This window comes from Oryctolagus cuniculus, chromosome 6 (genome assembly GCF_051225735.1).
Source record: "Oryctolagus cuniculus isolate XC-2025 breed Fujian yellow rabbit chromosome 6, ASM5122573v1, whole genome shotgun sequence".
Lineage (NCBI taxonomy): Eukaryota > Metazoa > Chordata > Mammalia > Lagomorpha > Leporidae > Oryctolagus > Oryctolagus cuniculus.
In genome coordinates, this window is record NC_142872.1 from 51,557,264 (window position 1) to 51,575,090 (window position 17,827).

The following is a 17,827-nucleotide window of genomic DNA, read 5'->3' on the forward strand; positions in this document are numbered from 1 at the left end:
TAATTCTGATCTACCATTTGTTAGTGATAATGATATTTTGTTATTGCCAGTTACAAGTACTAGATGTTTTATATGAATGAGGTTATCCTAATTTACAAAGAACCAAAGGATCCAAATGACCTGTGTCTGGTCACAAATTTAGTACTTAGGAGTGGGATTAAATCCAGGCAATTCTGACTCAAAGGGCTGTGCTCTGACAGGTCTGCACAGCACCTTCCAAAATGGAGGATTAATTGGATTCATGTGTAATTGTTTAACTGCCAAACCAAACTGTCCTGTCCACATTAACTTCAGTACTCTCATCATGATCATAGAACAGTAATAACTAGAGAATTTTTCTCGTTTATACTAATAATTTTTATATTACGTTATTCTTATACAATGCTTATAAGTATGCAACAATTTTTATAAACCCAAAACAGTAAACATAAGTCAAATAAGATGAATAAAATATAAGCCAATTTTTATAGTAATTCAACAAAATGGACTTAAGAGCAAATTACCAAGGATAAAAAGGGATATTAAGGATAAAAGAATCAATTCAAGATGACTTGACATTCCTAAATATGGAAGCACCTAATATCACATCTTAAAAATGCATGAAACAGGAGCTGGTGCTGTGGCGCAGCAGGTTAATGCCCTAGCCTGAAGTGCTGGCATCCCATATGGGTGCCGGTTCGAGACCTGGCTGCTCCACTTCCTGTCCAGCTCTGCTGTGGCCTGGGAAAGCAGTAGAAGATGGCCCAAGTCCTTGGGCCCCTGCACCCACATGGGAGACCCGGAGGAAGCTCCTGGCTCCTGGCTCTTGGCTCCTGGCTTCGGATCGGCGCAGCTCCGGCTGTTGTGGCCAATTAGGGAGTGAACTATCGGATGGAAGACCTCTGCTTCTCCTCTGTGTAACTGACTTTCAAATAAATAAATAAATAAATTTTTTTGAAAAAAAAAATGCATGACACAAAAATTAAAAACACTATAAGGAGAAAAGGACAAAGCTTCATTGATAGTTGGAGAATGAAATATTCTTCTGAGTATTCTATAAAATTGCTAGAAAATTGGCAAAGACATAGAACTGAGTAGCAACGAATGTTTTCACTGACTTAAAACATTTCATCCTAAAATAGCAGATGCAGCATTCTTTCAAATGCATATGGAACTTTTACCAAGATAGACCATAGCCTGGGTCTTGAACTTTAATAAATTTAAAAGAACTGAAATCATACAAAGTATGTTCTCTGGCAATAAACTAAAAGTCATTAAGAGATGACAAGAAAATAAAAATGCTTCGAAGTTAAACAGGCTCCAAGGAGAAGCCTTAAAAGAAAATAGAAAATACTTTATACTGAATGAAAAAGAATCTCACAAAATGTGGAATGTAGCTGAACCAGAGCATAGAGAGCAATTTATAGCATCAACTACATTTATTAAGAAGATGAAGGGCCTAAGTCATTAAGTTTCCATTTTAAGAAATCAGAAAAGAGATTTAGAACCCAAAGCAAGCAGAAGTAAGTTATATAAAAGGGGATGGGCTAGAGTTGTGGCACAGCAGGTAAGGCTACAGCTTGCTGCTGACATCCCATATGTCCAGTCCTGGCTACTGCACTTCTGATCCAGCTCCCTGCTAAGGTACCTGTGAAAGCAGCAGAAGATGGCCCAAATATTTGACCCCTACCACCTACATAGGAGACCCAGATGAAGTTCTAGGCTACTGGTTTTGTCTCGGCCTTTGAGGACTTTTGGAGAGTGAACCCACTTCACCTTTCAAACAAATATAAATGAGTGTCCTTTTTTAAAAAGAGAAAAATGAATGAAATAGACAATAGCAAAAAGTCAATAAAACCAAAAATTAGTTCTTTACAAACAGCAATAAAATTTATAAACTTCTAGGAAAGCTGACAAAACAAAGACATCAATGAAGAGGAGCCATCACTATAAACCCTAAAGACGTTAAAAGAACACTAAGAAAATACCATGAACAACTCTGCACATATTTAGATGAAATGAACCAATTTCTTGAAAGATACAAGTTACCAAAACTTAAATGAATAAAAAACCTGAGGGGCCGGCACAGTGGCACAGTGGGTTAAAGCCCCGGCCTGAAGCGCCCACATCCCATATGGGCGCCGGTTCTAGTCCTGGCTGCTCCTCTTCCAATCCAGCTCTCTGCTGTAGCCTGGGAAAGCAGTGGAGGATGGCCCAAATCCTTGGGCCCCTGCACCCACGTGGGAGCCTGGGAAGAAGCTCCTGGCTGTTGGCTTCAGATCGGCACAGCTCTGGCCGTTGCAGCCATCTGGGGAATGAACCAGCAGATGAAGGATCTCTCTCTCTCTCTCTCTCTCTCTCTGCTTCTCTGTAATTCTTTCAAATAAATAAAACAAATCTTTAAAATGAATTAAAAAACCTGAATCAGTTCTATTATTTTTTAAAACTGAATCTATTATTTAAAACTTACTGGCAAATGTGTACAACATTTAAAAAGTAAATGAGCTATTTACAAATCTCTTACAAAGCAGAAAAATCATTTTCCAATTCATTTATGAGGCCAGAATTAACACAATACCAAATGAAGGTAAAGAAAACATATGTGAATAAAACTGTTGGACAATATTCCAAACGGACATAAGACATGGAAATCCTCAAATGAATTTGGATGCATAAACTAATACTCCATGACCAAGTTTGACATGAGAGGTGAGAGATACAAGCTGTTTCAAAATCCGAAAAATCAATGTAAGACATATGAACAATTTAAAGAAGAAAATGATACAGAAAATGCATTTCAGAAAATTCCTGAGAAATTCAGCTAACTAGGATTGAGCATATCTTTCTTGAACCTGATAAGGGAAATGTATGAAAAATCTATAGCTAGCATGATTCTTAACAGTGAAAGAAAACACTTTTCAAACCATAACAGGGGCTGGCACTATGGCATGGAAGGTTAAGTGTTCGTCTACAGTGTGAAACATGGGTGGCAGTTCAACTCCCAGCTGCTCCACTTCCAATTCAGCTTCCTGCTAATGCGCCTGGAAAAGCAACAGAGGATGGTCCAAGTCCTTGGGCTCCTGCATCCACATGGGAGACTGAGAAGAAGCTCCTAGCTCCTAGCTCCAGACCAGCTCAGCCCCAGCCATTGCAGCCATTTGGAAAGTGAATCAGTAGATGGAAGATCTTGATCTCTCTCCTTCCTTCTCTGTATCTCTGCCTTTCATATAAATAAATAAAAATAATCTTAAAAGAAAAACCACAGAACATAAAGTTGGCACCATCTCCCTCTTATGTCTAACCAATCAAGCAAGAAAAAGATCTATAGACTAGAAAGAATAAAATAAAAATGGTCCTATTTATGGTTTATGTAGAAAAGACAAAAAAATCAGTAACAAAAACTCCTAGAACTAATCATTGAATTTAGCAAGGTCAAACGAATACAAGGTCAACAAACAAAAATTAAACATATTTATATTAGTACATACTAGCAATGTGCAAATGGAAAGCCAAACTTCAAGAACAAGACTCTTTAGGGGCCGGCGCCGTGGCTCACTAGGCTAATCCTCCGCCTTGTGGCGCCGGCACACCAGGTTCTAGTCCCGGTCGGGGCGCCGAATTCTGTCCTGGTTTCCCCTCTTCCAGGCCAGCTCTCTGCTGTGGCCAGGGAGTGCAGTAGAGGATGGCCCAAGTACTTGGGCCCTGCACCCCATGGGAGACCAAGATGAGTACCTGGCTCCTGCCATTGGATCAGCGCGGTGCACTGGCCGCAGCGCTTCGGCCACGGCAGCCATTGGAGAGTGAACCAACAGCAAAGGAAGACCTTTCTCTCTGTCTCTCATTGTCCACTCTGCCTGTCAAAAAAAAAAAAAAAAAAAAAAAAAGACCCTTTAGAATAGTATCCCCTCCCCTGGCATGAACAGTTAGGAATAAATCAATCAAAAGATGTGAAGCATATGTAAAGTGAAAACCAAAAATGCTGATGCCTGGAACCAAAGAGGCACTAAATGGAGAGATACCCCAAGTTCATAGAGGGGAAGATTCATAAAATTCCATTCCAAACCCCTGTAGGAGACTTTTTTAGTTACAGAGTAGCTGATTTTTAAGTTTTTATTTATTTATTTTAAAAACAGAAATAGAGATTCCCATCTGCTGTTTAATTACCCAAATGCCTATAAATGCCAGTTCAGGCTGGGCTAGGTCAAAGCCAGGAACCAGGAACTCTATCCAGTTCTTCCACATGGGTGGTGGACTTAAGCACTTGCTTCCAGGGTGCACATTGGCAGAAAGCTGGAAACAATAGCAGATATGTGACCCAAGCCTATGAACTCTGTATAGGACATGGGCACACCAAGTGGTGTCTTAACTGCATGCCAAATGCCCATGCCTAGTTTAGCTGATTGTAAATGTTATATAGAAAAGTAAAGAAATGAAAGGACAATTTTGAAACAAAATGAAGTTTGAAAACTAATGCTATTGAATTTTAAGACAACATAAAACAACAATTAAGGCAGTATGGTACTGATGAAAGGACATACAGGTCAATGGAGTCCAAACAGATTCACATAGGTAACAAGTAATTATTGAGAGATACAAGACAATTCAGTGGGAGAATGGATAGCCTTCAACAAATGATTCTGACAACTGGATAACCATATAAAAGAAAAAATGCCCTGCACCTAAACTTCACAGCTTACAGAAATACTAACTTAAAATAGGTCATAGATCGCAGCAAAAAACACAAAATCACAAAACTTGCAGAAAAAAAAAAAAAAACCCTTAGACCAGAGGTTAAAAAAGTTCTGTTATGACATCCAAAGCATGATCCAGATCAAGTGTTTAAACTAGCAATAAAGACAACCTACATCAGAGTGTCTGGGCTGCATTATCGAAGGCAGTTCTGACTCAGTTCCCCTGAATGCGGACAAGGAGTTAGCAGTGATCGCTCAAGTGGCTGAGCCCCTGCCACACACGTGGGAGACCTGGGGTAAGTTTCTGGCTCCTGCCTCCAACCCTGATTGGAGGTTGGAGGAATTTGGGAAGTAAAACAGTGGATGAGTACACTCTCTTATGCACAGTCTGCTTCCCAGATACATTAAAAAAAGCAAAAATTTTTACAAAACATTATCCACTGATATGATGAATTAAAACTTCAATAAACACTTTAGCACTCTAAAAGATACCAACAAAGTGAAAAGGATTCACAGAATGGCAGGAAGTACTTACAAATCACAAATCTGATAAGGTACTTCTATCAGAATATATAAAGAGGGGGCCATCACTGTGGCATAGCAGGTAGAGCCGCTGCCTGCAGGGCCAGCATCCCATATAGGCGCTGGTTCAGGTCCTGGCTGCTCCACTTTCAATCAAGCTCTCTGCTATGTCCTGGGAAAGCAGTAGAAGATGGCTCAAGTTCTTGGGCCCCTGCACCCTCATGGAAGACCCAGAGGAGGCTCCTGGCTACTGGCTTTGGACTGGCGCAGCTCTGGCTGTTCTGGCCAATTTGGGAGTGAACCAGCAATGGAAGACCTCTCCTCTCTCTGTGTAACACTTTCAAATAAATAAATAAATCTCAAAAAAAAAAAAAAAAAAGAATAAAGAGCTGTTACTACTAAGGACAACAGCCCGATTAATAAGTGGACAAAGGATTTGAATAAATATTTCTCAGTGAAAGAAACACAAATGGTCAATAAGCACAAGAATGGTTGGCAAAATTAATCATCAGGGAAAGGTAAGTCTAAACCACAAAGTTATTAATTAAGTATCCACTAGAATGCTTAGAATCAAAAAGGCAGGTAACAACAAGTGTTGACAATCACGTAGCAAAACTGAACCCTTGTATACTGCTGGTAGGAACGTAAAATGATGTAGCGACTTTGGAAAACACTTCAGTAGTTCCTCAAATGATCTAACATCCATGCCAACTTAAAGGTTTTCCTCCTAGTTAGAAATGAAAACACATATGCACATAAAAACTTGCACACAAATGTTTATAACAGCAATATTCAGCATACTCTAAAGGAGGAATTACTCTTACAAATGAATATACAAATGTGATAACAGCCATGCAATGTAGTATCCGACTAAGTATTACATGCTAGAACATGGTTGAACCACTGACACATTAAGTGAAAGCAAGTCACCAAAGACCACATATAGTTCCATGTATATGAATGTTCGTAACAGGGAACTCTGAGACAGAAAGTATATTTGTGGTTGTTTGGCTGGTAAGGGATGTGGGGGAAAAGAGTGGGATAGTAACTAAAAAGTTTCTATTTAAGATAAAGTCAGTGATTGCATATACTATATATCATATACTGTAAATGGATAAATGTCTATGAATTATGTCTCAATAAAGCTATTTTTAAGATTATATGATTCCATTTATATTGCTTAAAAGACAAATCTATAAAGACTATGTCATGATTTCCAAGGTTTATGGGCTAGAAGTAGAGTAACTTCAAAGAGATAGAAGAAAGGCATTTTTTATGGTGATTGAACTGTTCAATATCCTGAACATGAAAGTATTTACATATATCTATACTTCTGCTAATATTTACTAAAGCATACACCAGGAAGCTAATATTAATGTATGTATATATTCCAAATATTTTGCAAACGTCCAAAATATAAGTCAATTAAAAAAAAGTTATTTCTAAACAACTGATTCAGAAAATTATTATATAAAATGAGTAAGATCAACATGACAGGGTAGATAGACTACAGTGAGAGGCACAGGTTGGGTGTTTAAGAACCAAACAGGGTAAGGAGAACACATTTCTGTTTGGCATAGGATGTTGGAGTCTCACAGAGCAAGGAAAGCATTTATTTCCCTGGGAAGATGATGAGATGACCTACAGTGCAGAGTCAAATATATCAAGAGTAGGAATCAGGTTTCTCATTGCTATTGAAGGAAGTTATAAATATGGAAAGGGAGAAAACAAAAATCAACCTCCTAGAATTAGAACTGAAAGCTTAACTGTGAACTCAGCTTTCAATACATTTATACAGAAATATAGATGTAAATATATGCATTACTAATGCACACCAACAGCAATTACACATTAGCACCTGGATCTTCACTTTCAAATACCTTTATTATCTAAAGAGAACCCAGACTTCTTGGAAAAGAATGACTGATTCTTAGGCTGGCACAGAGAAAACATAATGAATCTGGGATATCTTGCCAGAAAACAAGAAATTAAACAATAAAGACAAATAAAGAAAGGAACATCACAAAAGGACACAGAAGCCACTTAGAACAGTACAAATGTATAACAATTATGAGCATCAAAGTAATAAGAATAGACTTTTAAGCCACAGAATAAAATAGAAAATCATGAATCCAGAGGTATAAATAGATTCAAATTCTGATGTGAAAAAGATAGTATTTTAGAACTATCTGCTCACAAAATAACTATAAACATAAAAAGGAACTTTACAAAGAAGTCTGACAGATATTACCTTAATCTGTGATCTAAATACTACCACTGGAAATGAGATAAATTCAAATTATTAATCCATGATAGGATGTAATAACACATGGTCATTTCTTTAACAACTGCCAAGAATGCATAGCTTAAATTTAATTAAATATTAGACTTCCTGATTTTAACAGCTGCATTGCAGTTATGTAAGATAATGTCCTTCTTTGAAGCAAATACACTCTAGATTATTCAGAGGTGATGGAACATCATGTCCTCAACTTATTCACAAATGGTTCAGGAAGAAAAAAAAATCTATGTAATTTACTTATTGTATGTTTTCTGTGCATTTGAGATTACTTTTAACAAATTAATTTTTTAGAAATTAAAAAGGCTGAAATAAAATTTCAATGATTCCCTCTTGTATGTCTGGATTAATGAAGGTCAAAATAATACCACTAACAATCAATGACCTTAATATGCTTTCTCCACTGACAAAAGACCCACCCAATAATACTTACTTAGATGCTTCTCTTTATTAACCCACTTCTGCTGATATGTTTTTACACTATTTTTTAATTTCGTGATATAATCTAAGAATAATACACTAATGAAGAAATTCTCATTAATTCTTAAAACTTACTCAAAATATTTTGTGGATTTTTATCTGGCCTTAAAATTTTTTCAGTACTGTAATTTCCTGCATTAATTAGTATACTTAGAAAAAGGGGTACACAATTCCTATATAGAAAAGTTTATTGAACATTATTCCTGTGTCACACTTATCAAAAAAAAATTTTCCTTGAAGGCACCCTTTCATTTCACATGATCTGTAACCTAAGGTTTTTTGTATTAAAAATACAATTAATATGAAATTAGTAAAATGCAATATATAAAACTTCATGCTGAGCAAAAACAAGTCCAAAAAAAGTTACCATATATTCATAGAATAGTTCCCAGAGTACATGTTTCCTACATAAATCATATTTGAATGCAATTTTTAGAACCATAATTAAATATATTTTTCCATTTGTTAATTGGAGGCATCCATATTTTCCTTCTGCCACATGATCTGCTTCTTTGATTAAACATCTGCTAGGATCCACAGAATGCAGCAAAAACACTGGTTATTTCTCAAGGGTTGAGAAATCTGGTCCACCTTTAGTGTAGTTTCCTGAGATTTCTGCTCCACTGAAGTCAAAACCAGGATTCTAAAGGAGATGAAAAAATTGTAAAAAAAAAAAAAGTAAGGAAAAACATTAGTATGACCTGGCAATTCACAAAAAAAAATCTAAATGGCCAACAAATACATGAAAGGACATCAAAGTTCACCATAGTCACCAAAATGGAATTTAAAATTATGAAGTATTTTTCGACTTTCAGATGTATGAATATTTAGAAGTCTCACATGTCTATTATAATGCTGGTGATTGTATGGGGAAACACAGTTCATTATCAGTTGTGTAAAAAGATTTTAATATCTAGCAATTTTTGAGAGCTTGCTGTATACCACAAAAGAGTTTAAGAGTTACATGTATATTAACATATTTAATTTATAATTTAATTATAAAATGCTACCTTAAGCTTTAGTTTTTTTGTTGAGCAAGTTCATTTATTTAACCATAAATTACCAGTGCAAGAGTTGGCAAAGTTTTCCATAAATAACCAGTAATAAATATTTTAGCCTTTGCAGGCCCTCTCACAAACTAATGTTTGAAAATACTATATGAACTATATATAATAAGTTAATATTACCAGGTTGTTCTGGTAAAACTTTACCTACAAAAAACAGGCAGTAGGTTGTATATGACCAATGGGCCATAGTTTGCCAACCTGATCTAGTTTGTTAAAAGTTGGTAAGAGCTAAACAGAAAAAAAAAAAGTAGTACAGAGTAACAGAACAGGAGAAAATTGCAGTATTTTCATGAGATAATTAAAGTATGCTTCATTGCACAATGACTTGAAAACAGTGAAGAAGTTAGCCAAGACAAAGGAAAAGAGCATTCTAGCTAAAAGACAGTAAAGGAATGGGTTAGCATTTCAAGAAACAGCAAACATGGGGCCAGCATTGTGGCAGAGAGTTAAACCGCCTCCTGAAATGCCAACACCCCATACAAGTGCCAGTTTGTGTTGCAGCTGTTCCAGTTTTGACCCAGCTCCCTGCTAAAGTGCCTGGGAAAACAATGGAGGACGGCCCAAGTGCTCGGAAGCAGCACATGGGAAATCTGAAAGAAGTTCCTGGATCCTGGCTTCGGCCTGGCCCACGCCTGGCCATTGCAGTCATCTGGGAAGTGAACCAGCGGATAGAAAACCTCCTTCTCTGTCTCTCCCCTTCTCTAATGCTTTGAAAATAAATAAAATATGTCTGATAGAAAAGCCAAGTGGAGGGGGCTGGTGCTGTGGCGCAGCAGGTTGATGCCCTGGCCTGAAGCACTGGCATCCCATATGGGCGCCGGTTCCAGTCCCAGCTGCTCTCTTCTGATCCAGCTCCCTGCTATGGCCTGGGAAAACAGTAGAAGATCTTCCAAGTCCTTGGGCCCCTGCACCCACGTAGGAGCCTGGGAAGAAGCTCCTGGCTGCTGGCTTCAGATTGGCAAAGCTCCAGCCGTTGCAGCCATCTGTGGAGTGAACCAGCGGATGGAAGACCTCTCTAACTCTCTCTGTAACTCTGTCTTTCAAATAAATAAAATAAATCTAAAAAAAAAAAGAAAGAAAGAAAAGCCAAGTGGAGATGTTGAGCAGGCATTTGGATATAGAACCCAAAATTCAGTAGAAAAGCCTAGGCTACAGATATAATTTGGAAACCATCAAAACTTTAAAAATGCTTTGATCTAGTAATTTTTCCCAAAGAAATCTATCTTAAAGGTATCTACTTGAACACTTTTGTAGTTTCAAATGACAACCCTTGTTTAAAGGTGACAATGGAAAGGATGACAGTTAACAAAATAATTATGTTACATCCAAACTAGAGAAGACTCTGAAGCAGTTAAAAGGAATGAGTTTTAGCTGTTTGTACTACTTAAGAGCCAAGAAACGCCATTAATTAAAAAAAATGAATAAACAATAAACGCAGTGTGATTTCCCCCATTTATGTCAAAAAAGGAAATAACCTACCAAAGAAGTCAATATGAAATGAAAGTAAAATGGAAGAATGGAACAGGAAAGGTGACAGTAAAGGGGCCTTTCACTTTTTTAACCTACATAAGTGTACACTGATGTAAGAATTTATTTATAAATTACTGATGCATATTAAGCAAAGTTTATCTCAGAAATAATAGCAATAAAAATAAATTACTCTCAAGAAAACTTTTTAAAAAATTAAATCTATATATTTTTCTAATCATTTACTTTAAAAGGTAATTTAAGAATTTCTGCAACTTTTATAACCACACTTGAATTTTAATTTTAAATAATGAAAAGTATTCAATGATTTTTCAGATATTTAAGCACATATTCATATATCCATCTGACTTACTTCTTTCTGGAATCTCTCTAACGTAAGTTTTCTTTGCATTTGGTCTTGCACCCAAGGATCAGCTGCATATTCAGATTCTAGAAGAGACGTCCAACAATTTGCCGCATCTCTCTTTGTCTTTGTAAGAACAATACGAACCATTTTTCTATCCTCTAAAGTAAAACACCACCACAAATAAAAACATTAGTCCATCATTAAATTTTATATTTTTCATCAATCATTAGGTAATCTTGACATACAACTATTTCAACACAGTTCTATTACTGTATCTTTCAAAAATGCAAATACAAAAGTACCTAATACAAAAGAAGGTAAATATTAAGACCCAAGGTAAAGTTAATTTTGTAAGTTTCTGAGGATTATGGTAGATCACTCTTACCCAAAGTCCATGTGCCCTCATCAGCAATAGTAGAATCAAAGAGTTTGCCCTGAAAAATAAACATATAAAGTATTAAAAACAAAGCATTGCATTAATTTCTATAAAGCTTTCATGATTAACATAGTTATTTTCCTATCTAATCCATATCTGTACCATTTTATCACATTTCTGAATTGAACCCTATGCTTCCTCCTACAGAGTGAAATAGAGCTTAAGTTACACTGTAATACTTACACCACCAGGTTCTTTCAAAAAAAAAAAAAAAAAACAGACTTCTTAATTTTTACAATTTAGAAATACTACTGATTACTGACTGGTCAAATGTGAAGTTAACATCTGAAGTCTTGAAATTTCATCAATGAAAATAAACTATGAGAAAGGAACTCTCACTAAAGCTAAGAAGAAATGCTGTATACTTTTAGGAGCGGGTATCATGGGGCAAAGGGTTAACTAAGTCACAGCATAGGATGCCCACTACCATTAAGCGGAGTTAGTTGCCTTGTTCCAGTCCCCATTACTCTGCTTCTGATGCAGTTTCCTGCTAATGCACCTCCTGGAAGACAGCAGATAACGGCTCAAGAACTTGAGTCCTTGCCACACATACGGGAGATACAGATGGAATTGCTCTTTCCCAGTTTCAGTTCATGTCAGCCCTGGCAGTTGTGGACATCTGGGAGTGAACCAGCAGATGGAAGACATCTCTCTCTCTCTCTGCCTTTCAAAAACAAATAAACAAACATTTCCAGTAGTCTTTTAAAAACTGATTGTCTGTTGTGCAATTAGCAACTAAAAATTGTTTAAGCTGTAGATAGGACATCAAATGAGCTGTGACAGTTCATTTAGCAAGAAAGCAAAATATAATTTTAAGTGAGTCAGTAAGCTCAAACTCATTTTAATTTGCTGCCAAATTTAAGTAGCATGAAATGAAAATCTCAGCAAAATATACATAGCTTCTAATTTATCAATAATAATGAAAGAAATCCTAATAGTATGTACATTTAAAATCCTAGAGGTATTGCTAAATTCCCAAAGTTACTGTTATTATTATTAGATGCATTTTTTTTTCTTAAGGTTTACTAATATATTGGAAAGACAAAATCGCAGAGAGAGAGGGAGAGACAGAAAGAGATTGCATCCTTTGGTTCACTCCCCAACTGGCAGAAGCTGCTGGGGTTGGGCCAGGCTTAAGTTAGGAGCTTCTTCCAGGGCTCCAACGTGGGTGCAGGAGTCCAAGCACTTGGGCCATTTTCTGCTGCTTTTCCAGGCACATCAACAGAGAGTTGGAGGAGAAGCACAGTGGCAGGGACAGCAACCTGCACCATATGGGATGTCAGCATAGAATGCCAGGATCCCTGCCCAGAAAGTAAATTTCAATTGTAATTTCAAATCATCCCTCAGACAAAAAAAAAAAAAAAAAAAATGTAAAACCCTTCAGAAAAGTTATTAGGATTCAGCTAATACAGTCAATGTCTTTCACACGAATCCTCTGAAGTACTCAGGGCAGTTCTATATAAGTAGAATAGCCAAGATGTACTGTCAATTTGTTACACACTGGGCACTACTCCAAAGCCTTCATTCATCACGGGTACTTGTAATGCTCACTACAGTCCTATGAGAAACTACTATAATAGTCACATCTTGGGAAGACTTAGAGACACTTAATAACCTTTTGCACAAGGTTATGAAAACAGAACACGAGTGGAGCAACGTTTTTCTATCCAGCTGTTTCCTGGCACCAAGACACTTCAGTCCAACATCGCTGGCACCTGAGAAGGAAATTTAATTCTAACTGGTTAACTGAGTTTAAGTTGGGCCTTAACACGCCAAACACAGGTCCTGGATCTAAAGGGCACTGGTGAAAAAGAACAAAAGGGATATTATTTTCTTCACACACCTCTTCAACGTCTGCTTGAACACTCCACAAACATACTGCATTTTTCGAACTTAAGTGAGAAAATTAATTACGGGACATCATCTCTGATGTCACCCTACATCCCATCATCTACGTCCTTTGTTCCACCCGGTTAAACTTCCCCACAAAAAGCTATGCTCTTTGGGGCGGCAACCCCATCTGTCTGGCTCTCCTCCTGTCACCTTGATAAGTGCCTGTCACAGGTACGATAAATACTTGTTCCTACAACAATCTGGTTAATCGATTCCTAGCTGAAGACCCTCAGAGGAATTAAAAGTGGCAGCCTGACTTGGTTTGGAAATAAAGCAGAAAAAGGAGCTCAAATTGCCACAAGTCAGGACTTGCCCTGAGGGTGGGGGCTCCCACTAGACTAAGAACCAGGAATATTTTACTGTTTTCTCTTTCTGCCAATCCGAGGAGCCGTCCGGCCCCGGAAAGCCGTTCCACAGAAACGACGAACTTCTAGGACTCGTAGATTTAAAAAGGTCGGGATGAGGGAAATGAGCACAAGCTCCGACCTGCCGCTACCTTGAGGATCTCGCGGCCACCCACGGCCAGCGCCACATGCCGGCTCTGCAGGCCGCACTGGATATCCTGGGCGCGAGTGCCTGGCGGCACCTGAACTTCAATGAACACCTCCTCCAGGGTCTGGTACCACTGGCCCCACGGCGTCCCGCACGGAACCACCCCGCTGCGCTCTTCAAACGGGGTCGACATGCTCCCGTCGCCTCCGGGCACAAGCTGCAAAGAGCAAGCCGAGCGCACGCGCAGAGGCCCCACGCCTAGTTTACGTCCGGGACCCTCCGCTCGGGTCACTGCACATGCGCAGGAACCCAAACAGGTTCCTCGGTTTGTGTTCGTCTTTCCCTTTCAGTGGCCATTTAGGACGCTGAAAAGACCCAGATTGAAAGAAGTGAAATCCAGAAACGTTGCCACCCAAAGAACATTGGGATACGCTCGGAATCAGTGAGGAAGGAACTCGCAACACTGTCACCTATGTGACGCCAGAATGCACGCTCAAACTTCTCAGTGCGCTTGCGCAAAGGCTGCTACTACAATTCAGTAATGCCATCAATGACTGGGCAGACGACAGGAAACAGTAGTAGTCTGCTATTGGCTGGTAACGAAAACGCACAGGCTTCCTAATTGGACGCAGTACGAACCTAATACGCATGCTCATTCTTGTTTCCCATGGGGGATTGGTCCAGTCACGGTTTTAGTATTCCAATTGGCTAACGCAGGTAGTGGGCGGGGGATGTAGGGGGAAGTTTGAATTTTAAACGAAAAGACAGCAAGAATTTGAAGTCAGTTGTCGGCGAGTGTCGGTGGCGTTCTGTTTGTGGACCGGGTTGTCGGCATGTCCTTTCCTAAGGCACCTCTGAAACGATTCAATGACCCTTCCGGTGCGTACTGGGGGAGGAACGGGGAAGCAGAGACCCTCCCTTTGCCTCTTGGTTCTGTACCTGGGAGGCAAGGAGGAGGCGAATTCAAGGCTGGGATAGGGCTCCTTTAGTTTACTTTTCTCAGCTATGTATAAGAATCTGTCACATAAGCAAGCACCACTCTCGAAGCGTAGAGTACGGAGAGGAGACCCTGCTCGATTCTGTCAAGACAGCTCTGAGGAGAATTCAGAGTCAGCTGAGGGAATGGAGATGAGGCGTTGGTAGCTGTTAGCCAAGACCGGAAAGTCCTCGCTGATTACAACAGCTGAGTATTTTCGTGTGACCCTGAGGATTTCTTTTAGATAGTCCATTTGGACTTTAAAGAAGAAACATTGATTTTAATGATCTGTGCTTACTTTAAAATTTATTGTATAGGGGTGAAGTGGTCATCTTTCCATAGTCCCACTAAACTAGACTATTTTTTCTTTTTAACTCTTGAACTTTATTTGGTGGACAGTTAAGCCCTTTAGTGTAAATTTAAATATTATATCAAAATACGAAAAAAGTAGGAGGGAGGGAAAATTATTATATTCGTTCAGTGGTATTTATGAAATGTATTGAATCTGTTAACTAGAAATTAATATTTTTTTTTCAAACGATTTAAAGTTGATAAAGACCGTTCACTGGTTTAAAGTAACAGCAGTACCACTTACTGAAAACACTAAAAATGTAGTAATGACAGTCAATACTGACCAATTACCATGTACTTCAGGGGCCATACTAAGTATTTACATTGATCAGCAGCTCTTTTTTAGTTCCCCCACGATTCTAGGATAGCATTCTATTTGTTATTTTGATGATAAAAACGCTGGTACTTAAATTTACTCCATTTGTTAAACAACCAACTTGTCAAAACTGAGATATGAAATCACACCTGAATGCTTTCTTGCTTTTATTTATTTATTTTTAAGACTTATTTTATTTACTTGAAAGGCAGAGTTATATGGAAAAACGGAGAGACAGAAGTCTTCCATCCGCTGGTTCACTTCCCAGATGGCTGCAATGGCTAAGGCTGGGCCAGGCTGAAGCCAGGAGCTTCATCTAGGTCTCCCATTTGGGTGTCATCCTCAACTGTTTTTCCCAGGCACATTAGAAGGGAGCTTGATGGAAAGTGGAGCAGCCAGGATTCGAATCGATGCCCATATAAGATGCCAGCACTGTAGGCAGCAGCTTAACCCGAAGTGACACAAAACCCACCCTATTCTTCCTTGCTTTTAACCACTGCAGTACAGAAGCACAAGAAGCAGAGAGACTTAGATGTGGCTATAGGCAAAAATCATTTAGTGGATGCTAGCTGTGTATGAGACTGCTAAGGTTAGCTGTATCAGATCTTGTTTATTCCTTTCAACAGCCAGTTCAACAAAATACTGATATTGTGCTCCTTGTACAGATGAGAAAACTACTGAGTAGCCAGTAAGTAGTAGAGCTAAACACCTATGATCAATCCATTATACTATATCCTAGTTAATGGTCACTCTTTGCATTAGTAATTTTTTTCAGCCAACTTGCAACTGGAAGTGTGCACAGCTCTGCTCACAAAAGTAGCCCAAGTGAGCAAGTAGGTCAGCACAATCTTACTTCCTTAAAGGATTCAGGGGTCATGTTATTTCCCAGATAGTCAAAAAACCAACTCAAGTTCTGTCACCGATGTGGTTTTAAGTAGAATTAATACCAATCCTACAGTATTTCAGGTTCACGGTTTTGGGAATGATGAGAGTTACTTATTTAATGGCTCAAAATGTGCCAGACATTATGATGATATTTCATTCCACAAATCCCCACAATACCATGAAGTACTACTTTTTATTCCTGCTTCATGATTGAAGGACCTGAGCTTAAAATAAAAGTAACTTTCCAGGGCTTTTTAAAGTTACACTGGAAAAGGGGAGATTATTATGTTCTTATTCCCTCTCTCTCCCTGTGTCTAAATGTATTTGGCATATAGTGATGTCTGTTTTTTTTTGTTTGTTTGGTTGGTTGGTTGTTTTTGTAATTAGATTTATTTATCTGAAAGGCAGAGAGAGAGGGAGGGAGATCTTCCATTTGCTGGTTCACTCCCCCAAATGGCCACAATAGCAGCCAGGCCAAAACCAGGAGCCAGGAATTCCATCCAGGTCTCCCTTGTGGTTAGCACATGGATCTCATCTGCTGCGGTGGAAGCCACATTAGCAGGAAGCTGGATTGGAAGCAGAGCTGATAGGAGTCAAACTAGCACTTATTGGCACCACAAGTGACTGCTTAACCCACCATACCACAATGCCAGCCTCAATGATGTCTGTTGAGAGGCTGACTTTGAACCCTGATCTACCTGATTAAAAAACTATTCCCATGACAAGTTTTTAACCTGGATTAAAATGACCGCATCCCTTGTCAGAGTACTTGAATTTAGTTCCAAGCTCTGCTCCTGATTACAGCTTCCTGTTAATATGGATCCTGAGCGGCAACAAATGATGACCCAGGTAGTTGGGTTCCTGCCACTCAGCTGGAAGATCTGTATTCAGTTCCTAGTTCCCAGCTTACAGACATTTGAAGAATGAGCCAGCAGATAGGAGCTCTCTTGTCTTGTCTGTCTTTTCCTCTGTGTCTTTATCTCCCTGCCACTCAAAGTATTTAAAAAATTAAATCAGGACTGGAGTTGTGACGTAGCAGGTGAAGCCACCACCTGCAACACTGCTGTCCCATATGGGTGCCAGTTTATGTTCATGCATCTCCACTTCCAATCCAGCTCCCTGCTAATGACCTGGGAAAAACAGTGGAAGATGGCCCAAGCATTTGGTCCCCTGCACCCATGTGGGAGACCCAATTGAAGCTTCTGGCTCCTGGCTTCAGCCAGGCCCAATCCAGCCTGTTGTGGCCATCTGGAGAGTGAACCAGCATATAGAATATTTCACTCTTTGTTTTTCCCTCTCTCTCTCTGTAACTGTGACTTTTAAATAAACAAATCTTTACCAAATAAGCAAATAAAATTAAAAAGCTATGACTGATCTTAAATCTCCAACACTTTAATGTATTTTCCATACTGCTAAACTGAATCTGTGAGCCAAGTATTGGGGTGATTGAAATTTCCCTAACTTCAAGCAGTTTTGTTTAATGTGCAAGGTTGATAAATAGATGATTACAAAACTGAGAAATTCTGTCATAGGATCAATATGGATAGCCTGCTATGGGGATTAGATAGCCTGTTTTGGGGATTAGATAAAACTAGAAGAGGTGCCA

General features: G+C 38.7%; 2 protein-coding genes across 5 annotated transcripts in view; one reads left to right on the forward strand and one right to left on the reverse strand.

Moving 5' to 3' along the window:
* Positions 1-5,952: 5,952 nt before the first annotated feature.
* On the reverse strand, positions 5,953-14,004 carry NUDCD2 (NudC domain containing 2). 2 transcript variants are annotated; one of them, XM_089335048.1, is made up of 5 exons: positions 13,688-14,004; positions 13,152-13,186; positions 11,258-11,306; positions 10,879-11,030; positions 5,953-8,614 (listed from the first exon to the last, which is right to left on the reverse strand). In XM_089335048.1, exons 1-5 carry the CDS (start codon positions 13,884-13,886, stop codon positions 8,531-8,533), a joined length of 519 nt encoding a protein of 172 aa, XP_089191174.1. In that variant the 5' UTR covers positions 13,887-14,004; the 3' UTR covers positions 5,953-8,530. The 2 variants fall into 2 exon arrangements, with proteins under 2 accessions (XP_089191174.1, XP_002710404.1); XM_002710358.6 differs by lacking the exon at positions 13,152-13,186 and having other exon boundaries at positions 13,698-14,004.
* Positions 14,005-14,237: 233 nt separating this feature from the next.
* Positions 14,238-17,827, forward strand: part of HMMR (hyaluronan mediated motility receptor) — a 34,784-nt gene continuing 31,194 nt past the window's right edge. For 2 of the 3 annotated variants that reach the window (XM_089335047.1, XM_089335046.1), the window contains exons 1-2: positions 14,449-14,572; positions 15,963-16,024. Coding sequence is in view for 1 of the 3 variants with exons in the window: in XM_008255359.5 (XP_008253581.2) it covers positions 14,527-14,572 (46 nt within the window). In the remaining 2 variants the exon portion in view is untranslated. Of the gene's footprint in view, positions 14,573-15,962; positions 16,025-17,827 lie in introns of all 3 variants that reach the window. The other variant, XM_008255359.5, reaches the window with a different exon arrangement.